Source organism: Pan troglodytes, chromosome 20 (genome assembly GCF_028858775.2).
Source record: "Pan troglodytes isolate AG18354 chromosome 20, NHGRI_mPanTro3-v2.0_pri, whole genome shotgun sequence".
Taxonomy (NCBI): Eukaryota; Metazoa; Chordata; class Mammalia; order Primates; family Hominidae; genus Pan; species Pan troglodytes.
This window is the reverse complement of record NC_072418.2, coordinates 41,595,464-41,611,037: the sequence shown is the minus strand read 5'-3', so window position 1 is coordinate 41,611,037 and position 15,574 is coordinate 41,595,464. Positions and strand designations below refer to the sequence as shown.

Here is a 15,574-nt window from a genome sequence, read left to right as displayed (position 1 = left end):
ACAACCTCTGCCTCCCAGACTCAGGTGATCCTCCTGCCTCAGCCTCCAGGGTAGCTGGAACTGCAGGTGCCCATGACTAGACCCAGCTAAAGATCCTGCAGCTCTGACAAGCTCCCAGGTGACGCTGATCCTGCTGGTTGGTCCAGGGACCACACTTTGAGGAGCAAAGTGCTACAGGACAAATAGCCTGGTTCCTTCAACAAATACATTTCTGGGGGGTTGGGAAAGAAGAAGAAATGGAGGGGGAAATCTACATATGAAATGAAACTCAAGGTACAGAGCAACCACCTAAAATATATGACCCTGGTCGAGCGTGGTGGTGCACACCTGTAATCCCAGCACGTTTTATATTCTGGGATTACATGGGAGGTGGAGGTGGGCGAATTGTTTGAGGTCAGGAGTTCAAGACCGGCCTGGGCAACATGGCAAAACACCGTCTCTACAAAAATTACAAAAGTTAGCCAGGTGTGGTAGTGCGTGTCTGTGGTCCCAGCCACTTGGGAGGCTGAGGTGGGAGGATCGTTTCATCCCAGGAGGTTGAGGCTGCAGTAAGCCAAGATTGCACCACTGTGCACCAGCCTGGGTGACAGAATGAGACCCTGTCTTAATAAATTAAAATAAATAAATAAATAAGGTTGAGTACGGTTGGCACCACTGCGCACCAGCCTGGGTGACAGAGCAAGACTCTGTCTTAATAAATTAAAATAAATAATTAAATAAATAAGGTTGAGCATGCTGCCTCACACTGTAATCCCAGCACTTTGGGAGGCCAAGGCAGGAGGGTCACTTGAGCCCAGGAGTTCAAGACCAGGCTGGGCAATATAGCCAGACCCCGTCTCTACTAAAAATACAAAAATTAGCTGGGTGTGGTGGCGCACACCTGTAATCTCACATACTTAGGAGGCTTGAGCCCGGGAGGCGAAGGTTGCAGTGAGCCAAGACCGTGCCACTGCACTCCAGACTGGGTGACAGAGTGAGACATTGTCTCAAAAAATAAAACAAAAATAAATAATAAATAAAATAAAATATATGACCCTACTTAGATTCTGATTCAAACAAAGAAATGGTAAAATGACATTTTGGGGACAACCAGAGAAATCTGAACACAAACTGGATATTTGATGATATTTAGAAACTATTGTTTTTTTTTCTTTTAGGTGATAGTGGTATTGTGGTTATGCTCTTTAAGATCATCCTTATCTTTTAAAGCTACACACTGAAAACAGAGGAAACTATCTGATGTCTGCAATTTCCTTCAAAATTATCCAGTGGGTGTGGAAGGGAAGTAGATATAAAAAGATGAAACAAGCCAGGCGCAGTGGCTTATACCTGTCATCCCATCACTTTGGGAGGCTGAGGCAGGAGGATTGCTTGAGCCCAAGAGTTTGAGACCAGCCTGGGCAACATAGCAAGATCCTGTCTCCACTAAAACTAAAAAAAATTAGCCAGGCATGGTGGTGCATACCTGTAGTCCCAGCTACTCAGGAGGCTGAGGTGGGAGGATCACTTGAACCTGGGAGGCAGAGGTTGCAATGAGTCGAGATTGCGCCACTGCACTCCAGCCTGGGTGACAGAGGGAGACCCTCTCTCAAAAAACAAACAGACAAAAAAGATGAAACAAGATTGGCTGTGAGTGGGTGACAGGTGAAGCTGTGTGACAGGGGCATGGCAGTTCATTATACTATTTCATTCTTGTATACGTTTTTAATTCTCCATTTAACATAAAGCTTTAGCCAGGAGCAGTGGCTCACGCCGGCAATCCCAGCACTTTGGGAGGCTGAGGCAGAAGGACTGCTTGAGACCAGGAGTTTGAGAGGAGCCTGGGCAACATAGTGAGACCCCATCTGCACAATAAATACAAAAAAAATTAGCTGGGCATGGTGGCACGTGCCTGTGTTCTCAGCTATTCAAGAGGCTGAAGTGGGAGGATCGCTTGAGTCCAGGAAGGTTGTGGCTGCAGTGAGCTGTGATCTCACCATGGCACTCCAGCCTGGGTAACAGAGCGAAACCCTGTCTCAAAAAATAAAAATAAAAAATAAGCCAGGCACAGTGACTCAAGCCTGTAATCCCAGCATTTTGGGAGGCCAAGGTGGGGAGATCGCTTGAGCCCAGAAGTGAGAGACCAGCCTGGACAATATGAGGAAAACCCATCTCTACAAACAATACACACAAAAAATCAGCTAGTCAAGGTGGTGCATGCCTATAGTCCCAGCTACTTAGGAAGCTGAGATAGAAGGATTGCTTGAGCCTGGGAAGTTGAGGCTGCAGTCAGCTGTGATCACACCACTGCACTCCAGCCTGGGGGACAGAGTGAGGCCCTGTCTCAAAATAAATAAAATAGAACCTCCTCCCTCTCCCTCTCCCTCTCCCCTCTCCCCTCTTTCCACGGTCTCCCTCTGATGCCGAGCCGAAGCTGGACGGTACTGCTGCCATCTCAGCTCACTGCAACCTCCCTGCCTGATTCTCCTGCCTCAGCCTGCCGAGTGCCTGCGATTGCAGCCGCGCGCCGCCACGCCTGACTGGTTTTCGTATTTTTTTGGTGGAGACGGGGTTTCGATGTGTGGGCCGGGCTGGTCTCCAGCTCCTAACCGCGAGTTGATCTGCCAGCCTTGGCCTCCCGAGGTGCCGGGATTGCAGACGGAGTCTCGTTAACTCAGTGCTCAATGGCGCCCAGGCTGGAGTGCAGTGGCGTGAACTCGGCTTGCTACAACCACCTCCCAGCCGCCTGCCTTGGCCTCCCTAAGTGCCGAGATTGCAGCCTCTGCCTGGCAGCCACCCCGTCTGGGAAGTGAGGAGCGTCTCCACCTGACCGCCCATCGTCTGGGATGTGAGGAGCCCCTCTGCCTGGCTGCCCAGTCTGGAAAGTGAGGAGCGTCTCTGCCCGGCCGCCATCCCATCTAGGAAGTGAGGAGCGCCTCTTCCCGGCCGCCATCACATCTGGGAAGTGAGGAGCGTCTCTGCCCGGCCGCCCATCGTCTGAGATGTGGGGAGCACCTCTGCCCTGCCGCCCCGTCCGGGATGTGAGGAGCGTCTCTGCCCGGCCGCCCCGTCTGAGAAGTGAGGAGACCCTCTGCCTGGCAACCGCCCCGTCTGAGAAGTGAGGAGCCCCTCCGCCCGTCAGCCACCCCGTCTGAGAAGTGAGGAGCGTCCTCCCTCCTCGTCTGGGAGGGAGGTGGGGGGGTCAGCCCCCCGCCCGGCCAGCCGCCCTGTCCGGGAGGTGAGGGGCGCCTCTGCCCGGCCGCCCCTACTGGGAAGTGAGGAGCCCCTCTGCCCGGCCAGCCGCCCCATCCAGGAGGGAGGTGGGGGGGGTCAGCCCCCCGCCCGGCCAGCCACCCCATCCGGGAGGTGAGGGGCGCCTCTGCCCGGCCGCCCCTACCGGGAAGTGAGGAGCCCCTCTGCCCGGCCAGCCGCCCCGTCCGGGAGGGAGGTGGGGGGGTCAGCCCCCCGCCCGGCCAGCCGCCCCGTCCGGGAGGGAGGTGGGGGGATCAGCCCCCCGCCTGGCCAGCCGCCCCGTCCGCGAGGGAGGTGGGGGGATCAGCCCCCCACCCGGCCAGCCGCCCTGTCCGGGAGGTGGGGGGCGCCTCTGCCCGGCCGCCCCTACTGGGAAGTGAGGAGCCCCTCTGCCCGGCCAGCCGCCCTGTCCGGGAGGGAGGTGGGGGGGTCAGCCCCCCGCCCGGCCAGCCGCCCCGTCCGGGAGGGAGGTGGGGGGATCAGCCCCCCGCCTGGCCAGCCGCCCCGTCCGCGAGGGAGGTGGGGGGATCAGCCCCCCACCCGGCCAGCCGCCCTGTCCGGGAGGTGGGGGGCGCCTCTGCCCGGCCGCCCCTACTGGGAAGTGAGGAGCCCCTCTGCCCGGCCAGCCGCCCCGTCCGGGAGGGAGGTGGGGGGGTCAGCCCCCCGCCCGGCCAGCCGCCCCGTCCGGGAGGGAGGTGGGGGGGTCAGCCCCCCGCCCGGCCAGCCGCCCCGTCCGGGAGGGAGGTGGGGGGGTCAGCCCCCCGCCCGGCCAGCCGCCCCGTCCGGGAGGGAGGTGGGGGGTCAGCCCCCCGCCCGGCCAGCCGCCCCGTCCGGGAGGGAGGTGGGGGGGTCAGCCCCCCGCCCGGCCAGCCGCCCTGTCCGGGAGGTGAGGGGCGCCTCTCTCCGGCCGCCCCTACCGGGAAGTGAGGAGCCCCTCTGCCCGGCCAGCCGCCCCGTCCGTGAGGGAGGTGGGGGGGTCAGCCCCCCGCCTGGCCAGCCACCCCGTCCGGGACGGAGGTGGGGGGATCAGCCCCCCGCCCGGCCAGCCGCCCTGTCCGGGAGGTGAGGGGCGCCTCTGCCCGGCCGCCCCTACTGGGAAGTGAGGAGCCCCTCTGCCCGGCCAGCCGCCCTGTCCGGGAGGGAGGTGGGGGGGGTCAGCCCCCCGCCCGGCCAGCCGCCCCGTCCGGGAGGTGAGGGGCGCTTCTGCCCGGCCGCCCCTACTGGGAAGTGAGGAGCTCCTCTGCCCGGCCACCACCCCATCTGGGAGGTGTACTCAACAGCTCATTGAGAACGGGCCATGAAGACAATGGCGGTTTTGTGGAATAGAAAGGGGGGAAAGGCGGGGAAAAGATTGAGAAATCGGATGGTTGCCGTGTCTGTGTAGAAAGAGGTAGACATGGGAGACTTTTCATTTTGTTCTGTACTGGGAAAAATTCTTCTGCCTTGGGATCCTGTTGATCTGTGACCTTACCCCCAACCCTGTGCTCTCTGAAACATGTGCTGTATCCACTCAGGGTTGAATGGATTAAGGGCGGTGCAAGATGTGCTTTGTTAAACAGATGCTTGAAGGCAGCATGTTCGTTAAGAGTCATCACCACTCCCTAATCTCAAGTACCCAGGGACACAAACACTGTGGAAGGCCGCAGGGTCCTCTGCCTAGGAAAACCAGAGAACTTTGTTCACTTGTTTATCTGCTGACCTTCCCTCCACTATTGTCCTGTGACCCTGCCAAATCCCCCTCTGCGAGAAACACCCAAGAATGATCAATAAAAAAAAAAATAAAAATAAATAAATAAATAAATAAATAAAATAAAATGCAATAAAATTTCATAACCAACAATGGATGCCAAAAAATTAAAATAAAGTTGTACAAACCCACCTTAGGTGAATGGACAGGTAGGTGAATATGTGATAAAGCCAATATCTACAACATTGATAGTAGATTCCAGGTGGTGGGTACAGGGTGTTATCTACATAGCTCCTTCAATTTTGCTGTATGATTGAAATTTTTCAGAATAAAATGTTGAAAAGGAAAAGGCCACCTTAGGATTCTGGCCCATCCTAGCGTGTTCCCTGGTTGGAGAGAAGTTGGTGACTGGTGTCACCCAGCTCAAGAGGGAACAGAAACCTCTTTCCAAGGTCAAGGCTGGACTCTGGCTGGGTGTGGTGGCTCACGCCTGTAATCCCAGCACTTTGGGAGGCCGAGGTAGGTGGACCACTTGAGGTCAGGAATTTGAGACCAGCCTGGCCAACACAGCGAAACCTCGTCTCTACTAAAAACATAAAACTTAGCCGGCTGTTGTGGTGCTCGCCTGTAATCCCAGCTACTCAGGAGGCTGAGGCAGGAGAATCCCTCTAACCCAGGAGGCGAAGGTTGCAGTGAGCCAAGATCGTCCCATTGCACTCCAGTCTGGGCAACAGAGTGAGATTCTGTATCTCCTCCAGTCTGGGCCTTAGTTTCATGGAAGTTTCAACAAGGTGGTCTCCCAGCGACCTCTTGAGGACAGCCTAGGAGCTGTTTTTGTTCCATCTCTGAGGTCTGGCCTCAGGGGACATCTATAAGGGCTGTCCTGGGATGCTGGGACATGACGCTCTCGCTAAATTGCTGTGGCCTGGACTCACCTGGAAAAAGGTGTTGCTCTCTTTGCCATTGGCTGTAAAGGTCATTAAGCCAGTGGCCAAGTCCACCAGGCACCCAATGACAAGGTCCGTGTGGCTGATCCGGCCCTGCTGCCCGGGACTCACAAAGTCTCCGCCCCACACCATGTAGCAGTTGCTACACTTGAGGCTGCAGGAGACAGAAGCGGTCACTGCACTCCTCATGTGAGTAGCTCTGGACCCTGGACACCCCCTTCCCCAAGCTCCCGGAAACACACAACCTCAGAGTCCCATCCCCAAACACCCACCGCCTGCAGACCTGAGCGCTGAAACCCCTCGCCCCGGACACTGAGCTCTTCGGAGCTGGGATTCCTAGCAGCTGGCGCAGTGGGGAGTCAGGATGGGGGTGGGGGTCTGAAAGGAGGGAAAGGAAGGGAAGCAGGAGGAGAGAGAATGAGATGACAGAGAAGGAGAAGGGTGAGATGAAACAGGATGAGAAGGAAAAGGAGAAAATGGAATAGGAGAAATGCATAAAGAGGAGGAGGAGGAGAAGAAAAATACCAGGGCAGGAAGAGAGGAGGAAAAAGAGGAGGAGGGAAGCTTCCGAGCTGGGTTCCCAGTGCCCCAGAGCATCCTCCCACTCCAGAAGGTTCCTAGGTCCCACAACCAGGCAGCCACAGAGCTGGTGTCGGGAGCTCCGACTGCCTCCTGCCCTCCCCACCCTGCACCTCCCACCTCCCCAAAGCCCCGGCACCTGCTGTGGACGTTGCCTTGTTCATCCCCCATGGTCACCGTCACGACCCGGACCTTGCTGAGGTCGAAGCTCATGTCGTGCTGATGGTAGTCAGGGGTGACCCAGCCCGCCCACACGCAGCTGGGCTCCTGTCCGGCAAAGACCCTCACAGAGTAATAGTACTGGTGACACAAGGAGGGGAACTAGTGGTCAGTCTGGAAGTCAGGGAGTCGGGCTCCCTGGGACTCGAAATTGGTTTCCCTGGACTGTTGGGTCCTCTGGGAGTTTAACAGCAAGTTGTTGGATCTGAGTCCCCCACCCCCTGGTTATGTCTGTTTCTGTGTCAATTTGTGCAATTCTAGATTTAGGAGTCCCTTGGGAATATTGTGTGACAGTGCCATATTTGGGTTCCTCCCAGGTTACAGTAGACTGACAAATAAATAATTGCAGGCCAGGCATGGTGGCTCACGCCTGTAATCCCAGCACTTTGGGAAGCTGAGGCAGGTGGATCACCTGAGGTCAGGAGTTTGAGACCAGCCTGACCAATATGGTGAAACTCTGTCTCTACTAAAAGTAGAAAAATTAGCCAGGCATGGTGGTGGGCGCCTGTAGTCCCAGGTACTTGGGAGGCTGAGGCAGGAGAATCGCTTGAACCTGGGAGGCAGAGGTTGCAGTGAGCCGAGATCGTGCCACTGCACTCCAGCCTGGGTGACAGAGTGAGACTCCATCTCAAAATAAATAAATACAAAAAATAATTAAATAATTGCTCACAAATAGCACTGACTGTGCTAAGGTCTTTTTTTTCTTTCCTTCTTCTTCTTCTTTTTTTTCTTTCCTTCTTATTTATTTATTTATTTATTTTTTGAGTTGCAGTCTCCCTCTGTCATCCAGGCTGGAGTGCAGAGGCACCATCGTAGCCTGCAGCCTCAAATTCCTGGATTGAAGTGATCCTCTCACCTTGGCCTCCCAACGTTCTGGGACTACGGGTGTGAGCCATCATGCCAGGCCTGTTCTAAGGTCTACGCAGATTAACTCACTTCATCCTCCATATCAGGTAGGTGTAATTTTTACCCCCATTCTACTGATGGAAAACCATAGCACCTCCATAGGAGAGAAGGCATAGAGTGGTGAAATGACTTTTGCCCAAGTGGCACCCAGTCGGCCCATGATCTAATCTCGAGGCCAGGGATCCCCAACCCCAGGCTGTGGGCTGGTACCGGGATCCAAGCCACCTAGGGTGAGTACTCCTTGTAAGAATCTACAGCCGAACGCGGTGGCTCACGCCTGTAATCCCAGTACTTTGGGAGTCTGAGGCAGGAGGATCATTTGAGGTCGGGGATTTGAGACCAACCTGGCCAACATGGTGAAACCCCGTTTCTACCAAAAATACAAAAATTAGGCCAGGCACGGTGGCTCATGCCTGTAATGCCAGCACTTTGCGAGACCGAGGCGGGTAGACCACGAGGTCAGGAGTTTGAGACCAGCCTGGCCAATATGGTGAAACCCCGTTTCTACTAAAAACACAAAAAGTAGCCGGGCATGGTGGCGTGTGCCCATAGTCCCAGCTACTTGGGAGGCTGAGGCAGAAGAATCACTTGAACCCGGGAGGCAGAGGTTGCAGTGAGCCGAGATCGCACCACTGCACTCCAGCCTGGGTGACAGGCCGAGACTCCATCTCAAAAAAACAAAAAACAAAAAAATTAGCTGGGCATGGTGGCAGGAGCCTGTTATCCCAGCTGCTCAGGAGGCTGAGGCAGGAGAATCGTTTGAACCCAGGAGGCAGAGGTTTCAGTGAGCCGAGATCACACCACTGCACTCCAGACTGGGCAACAGAGCAAGACTCCATCTCAAAAAGAAAAAAGAAAAAAAAAAAAGGAATCTATGCCTGATGATCCGAGATGGAACATTTCATCCTGAAACCATCCTTCCCCGCATCCCTGGTCCACGGAAAAATTGTCTTCCACAAAATTGGTCCCTGGTGCCAAAATAGTTGGGGAGCACTGCACTAGGCTGTCTGTCTATGAAATATTTTGGATTTGGGGAAATCCCAAAACTATATTAAGACAATTATGAATTTTTGTTCCCAGTAATATATTAGAGTAGGTATTACATTGAGGGTATTGTGTTTATATAAGTGAGCCCAAATGTTGGGGTCCCTAGTCTATATTGGCTTATATCATGGCTTTGGGGATCCCCAGGAGTTATATTAGTGTGCTGTACACCTCTACTGTACTCCCTGCCATTTGTGGGCCATAGCTATATGGATTTAGGGGTTCGAAGGATTAAATCTGTGTGTGCCATATTTTATGGGTTTCTAGTGTATATTGGGGAGTCCCCAGTGTAAGGTGGGCAGCTACTGGGGACTGTCACACTAAACTTGGAAATTCAGGAGTGCCTATGCTATGCGGGGGGACCCCAAAATTGAGGGTTACTGGTCCACACCGTGGTGGTGTTGAGGATGATCTCGGGGTCATCGCGGTTGTCTGCAGGCACCACGTCGTGAGGGAGTCGGGGCAGCGTGGGGGTGGCCGGTGGCTGGGTCATCATGGCGACCTTCTTGGCCTTGAATAAGAAGCTGGTGGTGGGAGGAGAGGCGCCATGAGAGCCAGCTTTCAAGCCCAGCCCTCCCACCGCAATATTCATGCCCCCCACATCCAGCTTGGATACACCCTGCTTCTAATACCCCAGGTCTTGCCTCTAGAGGGCTGGATTCCCACCTACCCCAGCCTAATCCATTCTAGAAGTGCTATGCTCTGCGCTTGTGGATGCTGAGTTACCCAAATTAAAGGCGCCTTCTGGGAATATGGAGGTCCCCACTGGGGTATATGGGGGTCCCCCTAAGTCAGCATTTCCCACATGCATTTCTCATATAGGTGCTAAATGCACTTGGAAAAGGACAATTCTTCATTGTGCGGCACTGTTTTGTACACTGCAAGGCAGGCGGAACCCTGGGGCCCCCGCCCAGCAGCAGCAGCCCCTCCCAAACTGTAATGACCACAAAGACTCCATCATTTCCAAACATCCACCAAGAGACACAATGGGTTTTCAATCCCATTGAAAACCTCTGCCATCGTACGGATCACCTGAGGTCAGGAGTTCAAGACCAGCCTGGCCAACATGGTGAAACCCTGTCTCTACCAAAAATACAAAAATTAGCCAGGTGTGGTGGCACACACCTGTAGTCCCAGATACTCAAGAGGCTGAGGCAGGAGAATTGCTTGAACCCGGGAGGCGGAGATTGCAGAGAGCCAAGATCGTGCCATTGCACTCCAGCCTGGGCAACAGAGCAAGATTCCATCTCAAAAAAAAAAAAAAAAAAAAAAAAAGGAGCCGGGCGTGGTAGCTCATGCCTATAATCCCAGCACTTTAGGAGGCTGAGGTGGGTGGATCACCTGAGGTCAGGAGTTTGAGACCAGCCTGGCCAACATGGCAAAACCCCGTCTCTACTAAAAATACAAAAATTAGCCGGGCATGGTGGCACGTGCCTGTAATCCCAGCTACTCAGGAGGCTGAGGCAGAAGAATCACTTGAACCTGGGAGGTGGAGGTTGCAGTGAGCTGAGATTGCGCCATTGCATTCCAGCCTGGCGACAGAGATTCCTCCTCAAAAAAAAAAAGATAGAGAGAAAAAAAGGAAACCATTGCCATTGTAGGGAAAAAGCAGATTTAGTACCTTCTCAGAATCTCCCTTTAAGTTAGATTTCGGGGGGTACATTTGTGACACAGAAAGGATCCCCGTTTAGAAGAGCACTGGGTATTCACTGGGATACCTTACTGTGCAGTAAACTCTCCTAGGAAGATACTGAAGTCCCTTTCAGTGTCCACGGATGATAAGGCCCATTGGGCGAAGCCCGTTGGGGCCCTCCAGGTACTCAAGGATAATAGAGTTCTCCATATAGATACTAGGGTACCCAATTATATATTCTTGGGGACATTAGGGCATCCCAGGAAAATAATGGGGTTCATTGGAGACATGATAGGATCTCTTGGTATTCTTACTCCACTTAGCATATATGGGTCTACTTTGGGGTACAATGGGGGTTTCTCAGGTTACTGTGGTTGCCTACTTGGGGGTCCCAAGGCAGCCCCCAATCCCCACTCTGGGCCCCCCCGACTCACCCTCTCTTCTTGTTCTTCTCGGTGGTGGCGTCCTTCTCATTCTCCGCCCTGGCCGGCTGCGCCTCTCCCCCCGCCTGCGGGGTGCCCCCGGGGGCGCCCTCCTTCGCAGTCCCTTCTTTGCCGTTCTCTGCCTCGCCCCGGCCCCCAGCTGAGCGGCGCAGGTTTTCGTAGTCAGGGTCGGGTTCCGCCGCCCGGGCCTCGTCCTCGGCGGGGGGCTGCAGGCCAGGAGGTGCCAGCGGGGTGGCCCCTGCAGTGCAGCGGAAGTGCTGGTGGAACTGGACTGGGAGGCTCAGCCGCAGGAAGAGCATCTCCACCAGGCTGTTCTGGGAGCCCCAGGTGCGGTGGGTCAGGCGCAGGCAGGGGGGCGTGTCCACAGTGCCGTCCACTCGGGATACCTGAGGTGGCAGGGAATGGAGTACTGGGCTGGGCAGGCGGGCTAGGCCAGGCCGTTGGTCCAACACCTGGTCACACACGGAGCCACCATTAGGCCATAGTGCACCTGCATGGGAATTAGTCAAGGGCCCCCCCCTCCTGCAGGGGGATGAAGCTCCCGGCCGGGTACACCGCTGGGCCCTGGGGTGCTTGCAGCCCTCTGCAACATTTCTCTGGGCGTCGTGTACACTAGCAGCCCCGGACACACACTGGAATCACTTGGGGTAACTTCCAAAACCTCCCTACATCCATCTAACCATCTACTCTGTCATTCTGTAACCAGTAACCAGGCAGCTCAACTTTAATGCTTTTTTTTTTTTTTTTTTGAGACACAGTCTTGCTCTGTGGCCCAGGCTGGAGTGCAGTAGCAGGATCTCGGCTCACTGCAGCCTCTGCCTACAGGGTTCAAATGATTCTTGTGTCTCAGTCTCCTGAAAATTTGCCCCAAAAACTGTGCATACAAGATTCTTTGTTCTCAGACTTCTTTTTTTTTTTTTTTTATAGACAAGAGTCTTGCTCTGTCACCCAGGCTGGAGTGCAATGGTGTGATCTTGGCTCACTGCAACCTCTGCCTCCTGGGTTCAAGCATGAGCCAACACGCCTGGCTAATTTTTGTATTTTTGGTAGAGACGGGGTTTCACCATGTTGCCCAGGCTGGTCTCGACCTCCTGAGTTCATGTGATCCGCCTGCCTCAGTCTCCCAAAGTGCTAGGATTACAGGCGTGAGCCACCACCCCCAGCCAAGTTTCCCCTTTTTAAACCCTTGCTTTCCCCCCTAGATTTGAAGTGGTTGCTTCGGATGGGAATCCGGTCACTTCTCCATGACTAGTTTTGATGAATAAAGTCATTTTCTTTCTACCAGACCTCGCTCTTGTTAATTGGACTCTGTAACTGATGAGCAACTGAACCTGTGTTCAGTTACAATTCCACAAATAGCGACCGGGCGCAGTGGCTCATGCCTGTAATCCCAGCACTTTGGGAGGCTGAGGCGGGCTGATCACCTGAGGTCAGGAGTTTGAGACCAGCCTGGCCAACATGGTGAAACCTCATCTGTACTAAAAATACAAAAAAATTAGCCAGGCGTGGTGGCACATGCCTGTAATTCCAGCTACTAAGGAGACTGAGGCAAAAGAATCGCTTGAACTCGGGAGGCAGAGGTTGTGGGGAGCTGAGATCTTGCCACTGGACTCCAGCCTGGGTGACAGAGTGAGACCCTGTCTCAAAAAACAAAAACCAAAAACAATGGACTCTCAAAAGTCTCCTAGAGACTCGGTAAACAATGAAAGTTGTTCTCTTTCATGCCCCTCCTCACGTTGACCTCTCCAAGGACCAGTTGCCAAGATGAACCTAGGTACTCCTTGCCAGCCAATGAATTTGCCCTAAAACTGTGCATACAAGATTCTTTGTTCACAGAATCTTTTTTTTTTTTTTTTTTTGAGACAGAGTCTCGCTGTCACCCAGGCTGGAGTGCAATGGTGCAATCTTGGCTGACTGCAACTTTTGCCTCCTGGGTTCAAACAATTCTCCTGCCTCAGCCTCCCAAGTAACTGGGATTACAGGCGCCCGGCACCATGCCTGGCTAATTTTTCTATTTTTAGAAGAGACGGGGTTTCACCATGTTGGCCAGGCTGGTCTCGAACTCCTGACCTCAGGTGAGCCACCCACATCGGCCTCCCAAACTGCTGGGATTACAGGCATGAGCCACCGAGCCCAGCCTGTTCTCAGACTCTTTAGGGGTCTTTTTTCTCTCCTCTTTCTCCCCTCTGTCTTATAAATCTGGTTTCTGCCTTCACTCTTTTTTTCTTAGAGACAGGTCTTGCTCTGTCACCTGGGCTGGAGTGCAGTGGTGCAACCACGGCTCACTGCAGCCCCGAAATCCTGGGTTCAAACAATCCTCCCACTTCAGCCTCCCAAGTGGCTGGGACCACAGGCACATACCACCATGCCCAGATAATTTTGTTTATTCTGTGTAGAGACAGGGTTTTGCTATGTTGCCCAGGCTGGTCTTGAATTCCTAGGCTCAAGTGATCCTCCCACCTTGGCTTCCCACGGTGCTGAGATTACAGGCGTGAGCCACCGCATCCAACCAGCCTTTGCAATAGTCTACTGACTGAGCTCCCTCCTGTGATTTGCATTCAAAGTAACTAACAATGTCTCTGAGTTATTCTTTCGTAGTAACCAATTTCCCAACTGAGCACACCACAGATCCGCTCTGCCTGTTCTTGAACTTTCTGTGAATGGAATCCCACAGCCTGTGCTCTCTTGTCTCCGGCTTCTTCTACTCGACATTATGTCTGAGATTCGTCCACATGGCTGTGTGTATTTCCAGGTATTCATTCTCACTGCTGTGTAGCATGCTGTGCCTTGGGTTGGGGACATCTGGTAGTGGCAGGTGTCAGGAACTCTGCATCCACTCTGCAGTACTGCCCCGTCCCAGCCACCTCTAGGATCCTTCTGACTCCACTGTCACCTCCTACAATCCACTGCCAATAGGGACCTTTCCAAAACTCAGACCTCAACTGGATGTTCCCATACTTAAAACTCCTTTTGCAGAGTCCTTTTGTTTTGTTTTGTTTGTAAAGATAGGGTCTTGCTCTGTCACCCAGGCTGGAGTGCAGTGGTGCAACCTCAGCTTACTGCAACCTCCACCTCCTGGGTTCAAGTGATTCTCCTGCCTCAGCCTCTTGAGTAGCTGGGACTACAGGCACCCGCCACCACGCCGTTAATTTTGGGGGAGTATTTTTAGTAGAGATGGGTTTTTGCCATATTGGCCAGGCTCATCTTGAACTTCTGGGCTCAAGTGATCTGCCCGCCTTGGCCTCCCAAAGTGCTGGGATTACAGGCATGAGCCACCCTGCCCAGCTCTTTTTTTTTTTTTTTTTTTCAATGAGACAGGGTCCTCTCTGTCACTCAGGCTGGAGTGCAGTCGTGTAATCAGCTTACTGCAGCCTCGACCTCCTGAGCTCAGAGGATCCTCCTGCCTCAGTTTGCCGAGTGGCTGGGACACCAGGTGTGTGCCACAGCACCCAGCTAAGTTTTAAAAATTATTAAAAAAAAATTTTTTTTTGAGATAGGGTCTTGCTCTGTCTCTTAGGCTAGAGTGCAGTGGTGTGAACACAGCTCACTGCAGCCTTTAACTTTTTTTTTTTTTTTGAGATGGAGTTTCGCTCTCCTTGCCCAGGCTGGAGTGCAAGGGCACAATCTTGGCTCACTGCAACCTCCATCTCCCGTGTTCAAGCGAGTCTCCTGCCTCAGCCCCCTAAGTAGCTGGAATTCCAGGCATGTGCCACCACATCTGGCTAATTCACTGCAGTCTTGACCTCTTGCAATCAAGCAATCCTCCAGTCTCAACCTCCTGAGTAGCTAGGGCTATATGTGCATACTACACACCTTGCTAATTTTTTTTTATTTTTTGTAGAGATGGGGTCTCCCTATGTTGCCAAGGCTGGTCTTGAACTCCTGGGCTCAAGGGATCCTCCTGCCTCAGCCTCCCTAAGTGCTGGGATAACAGGCATGAGCTACCATGCCTAGACTTAATTTTTTTTTATTTTTAGAGATGGAGTTTTGCTTGTTGCCCAGGCAGGGTTTCCCTTATTTTATAGGTGAGGCACCTGGACCTCAGGAAGCTGTGGTTTGCCAAAGTTACACCCCGAGTGATACAGCCCGTGAGCCCATCACCCTGACACTTGCTTCCATGTGGTTTGTGTCCTAACATGGAGGGAAAAGAGAAACTCAAAGAAGAGCACTGTGGAAGGAAGGAGCTTTGGAGGAAGATGAGAAGGCATTGAGGGGGCTCAGTCCTTACCTCATAGTGAGGGTGTTCAAGGGGCACTGGCTCAAACTGGGGCAGGCCTTTGCTGAACCAGGTGGTGACTGGGCGCTGCATGTTGATGGCAAATGGCTCGAAGCCTTCCTGGAGGCCACAGATGGCAAAGAACCTCAGAGAGCTCACGTCCTGGCCCAGGTTCAGATGACCCACCTGGCCAGGTCCCAAGCTGCAGACGGGCAGGAAGCCTGGTGGGAGGGGATGGATGGGCAGGGGTGAGGGCAGGTGGGCAGGGCAGGGGGAGCCGAGGGGAGGAGGTAGGGATGGGAGAGTTGGAGGCAGAAGGGCAGTGCAGGGTTGGGAGAGACAGAGGAAAACAAGAAAGGGCATGTGAAGGGGTCTCAGCCCTCACCGTCCCCAATCTCAATCTCCCGGAAGGCTGTTTCGGAGCCTGAGTCAGACATGAGGACCTCGCCATTGAGGGTGAAGATAATGGTGTTCTCTGTGAGGTCGATCATACAGCCAACGACATCGCCCGGCTGCCAGGGGCGCCCAAATGGTTCACTGCCCAAGTGCCAGCGCTGGCCCTGTGAGGACGGCCAGAGAAGACATGGTGTGGGGAGACACACAGAGAAATGGAGAGATAAGGAAGCAGGGAGGGAGAGATATATGAAGACAGACATTCGAAGTGTCAGG

General features: G+C 53.9%; 1 protein-coding gene across 5 annotated transcripts in view; it reads right to left on the bottom strand.

Annotated features, from left to right (window-relative positions):
• RYR1 (ryanodine receptor 1) overlaps window positions 1-15,574 on the bottom strand; it is a 158,463-nt gene that overhangs the window by 107,829 nt on the left and 35,060 nt on the right. For all 5 annotated transcript variants that reach the window (XM_009435534.3, XM_009435535.5, XM_009435536.5 and 2 more), the window contains exons 26-31: window positions 15,291-15,465; window positions 14,918-15,126; window positions 10,681-11,075; window positions 9,005-9,137; window positions 6,584-6,744; window positions 5,854-6,019 (exon numbers count right to left, since the gene is read on the bottom strand). In XM_009435534.3, coding sequence (XP_009433809.2) covers window positions 5,854-6,019; window positions 6,584-6,744; window positions 9,005-9,137; window positions 10,681-11,075; window positions 14,918-15,126; window positions 15,291-15,465 — 1,239 coding nt within the window. The remainder of the gene's footprint in view (window positions 1-5,853; window positions 6,020-6,583; window positions 6,745-9,004; window positions 9,138-10,680; window positions 11,076-14,917; window positions 15,127-15,290; window positions 15,466-15,574) is intronic.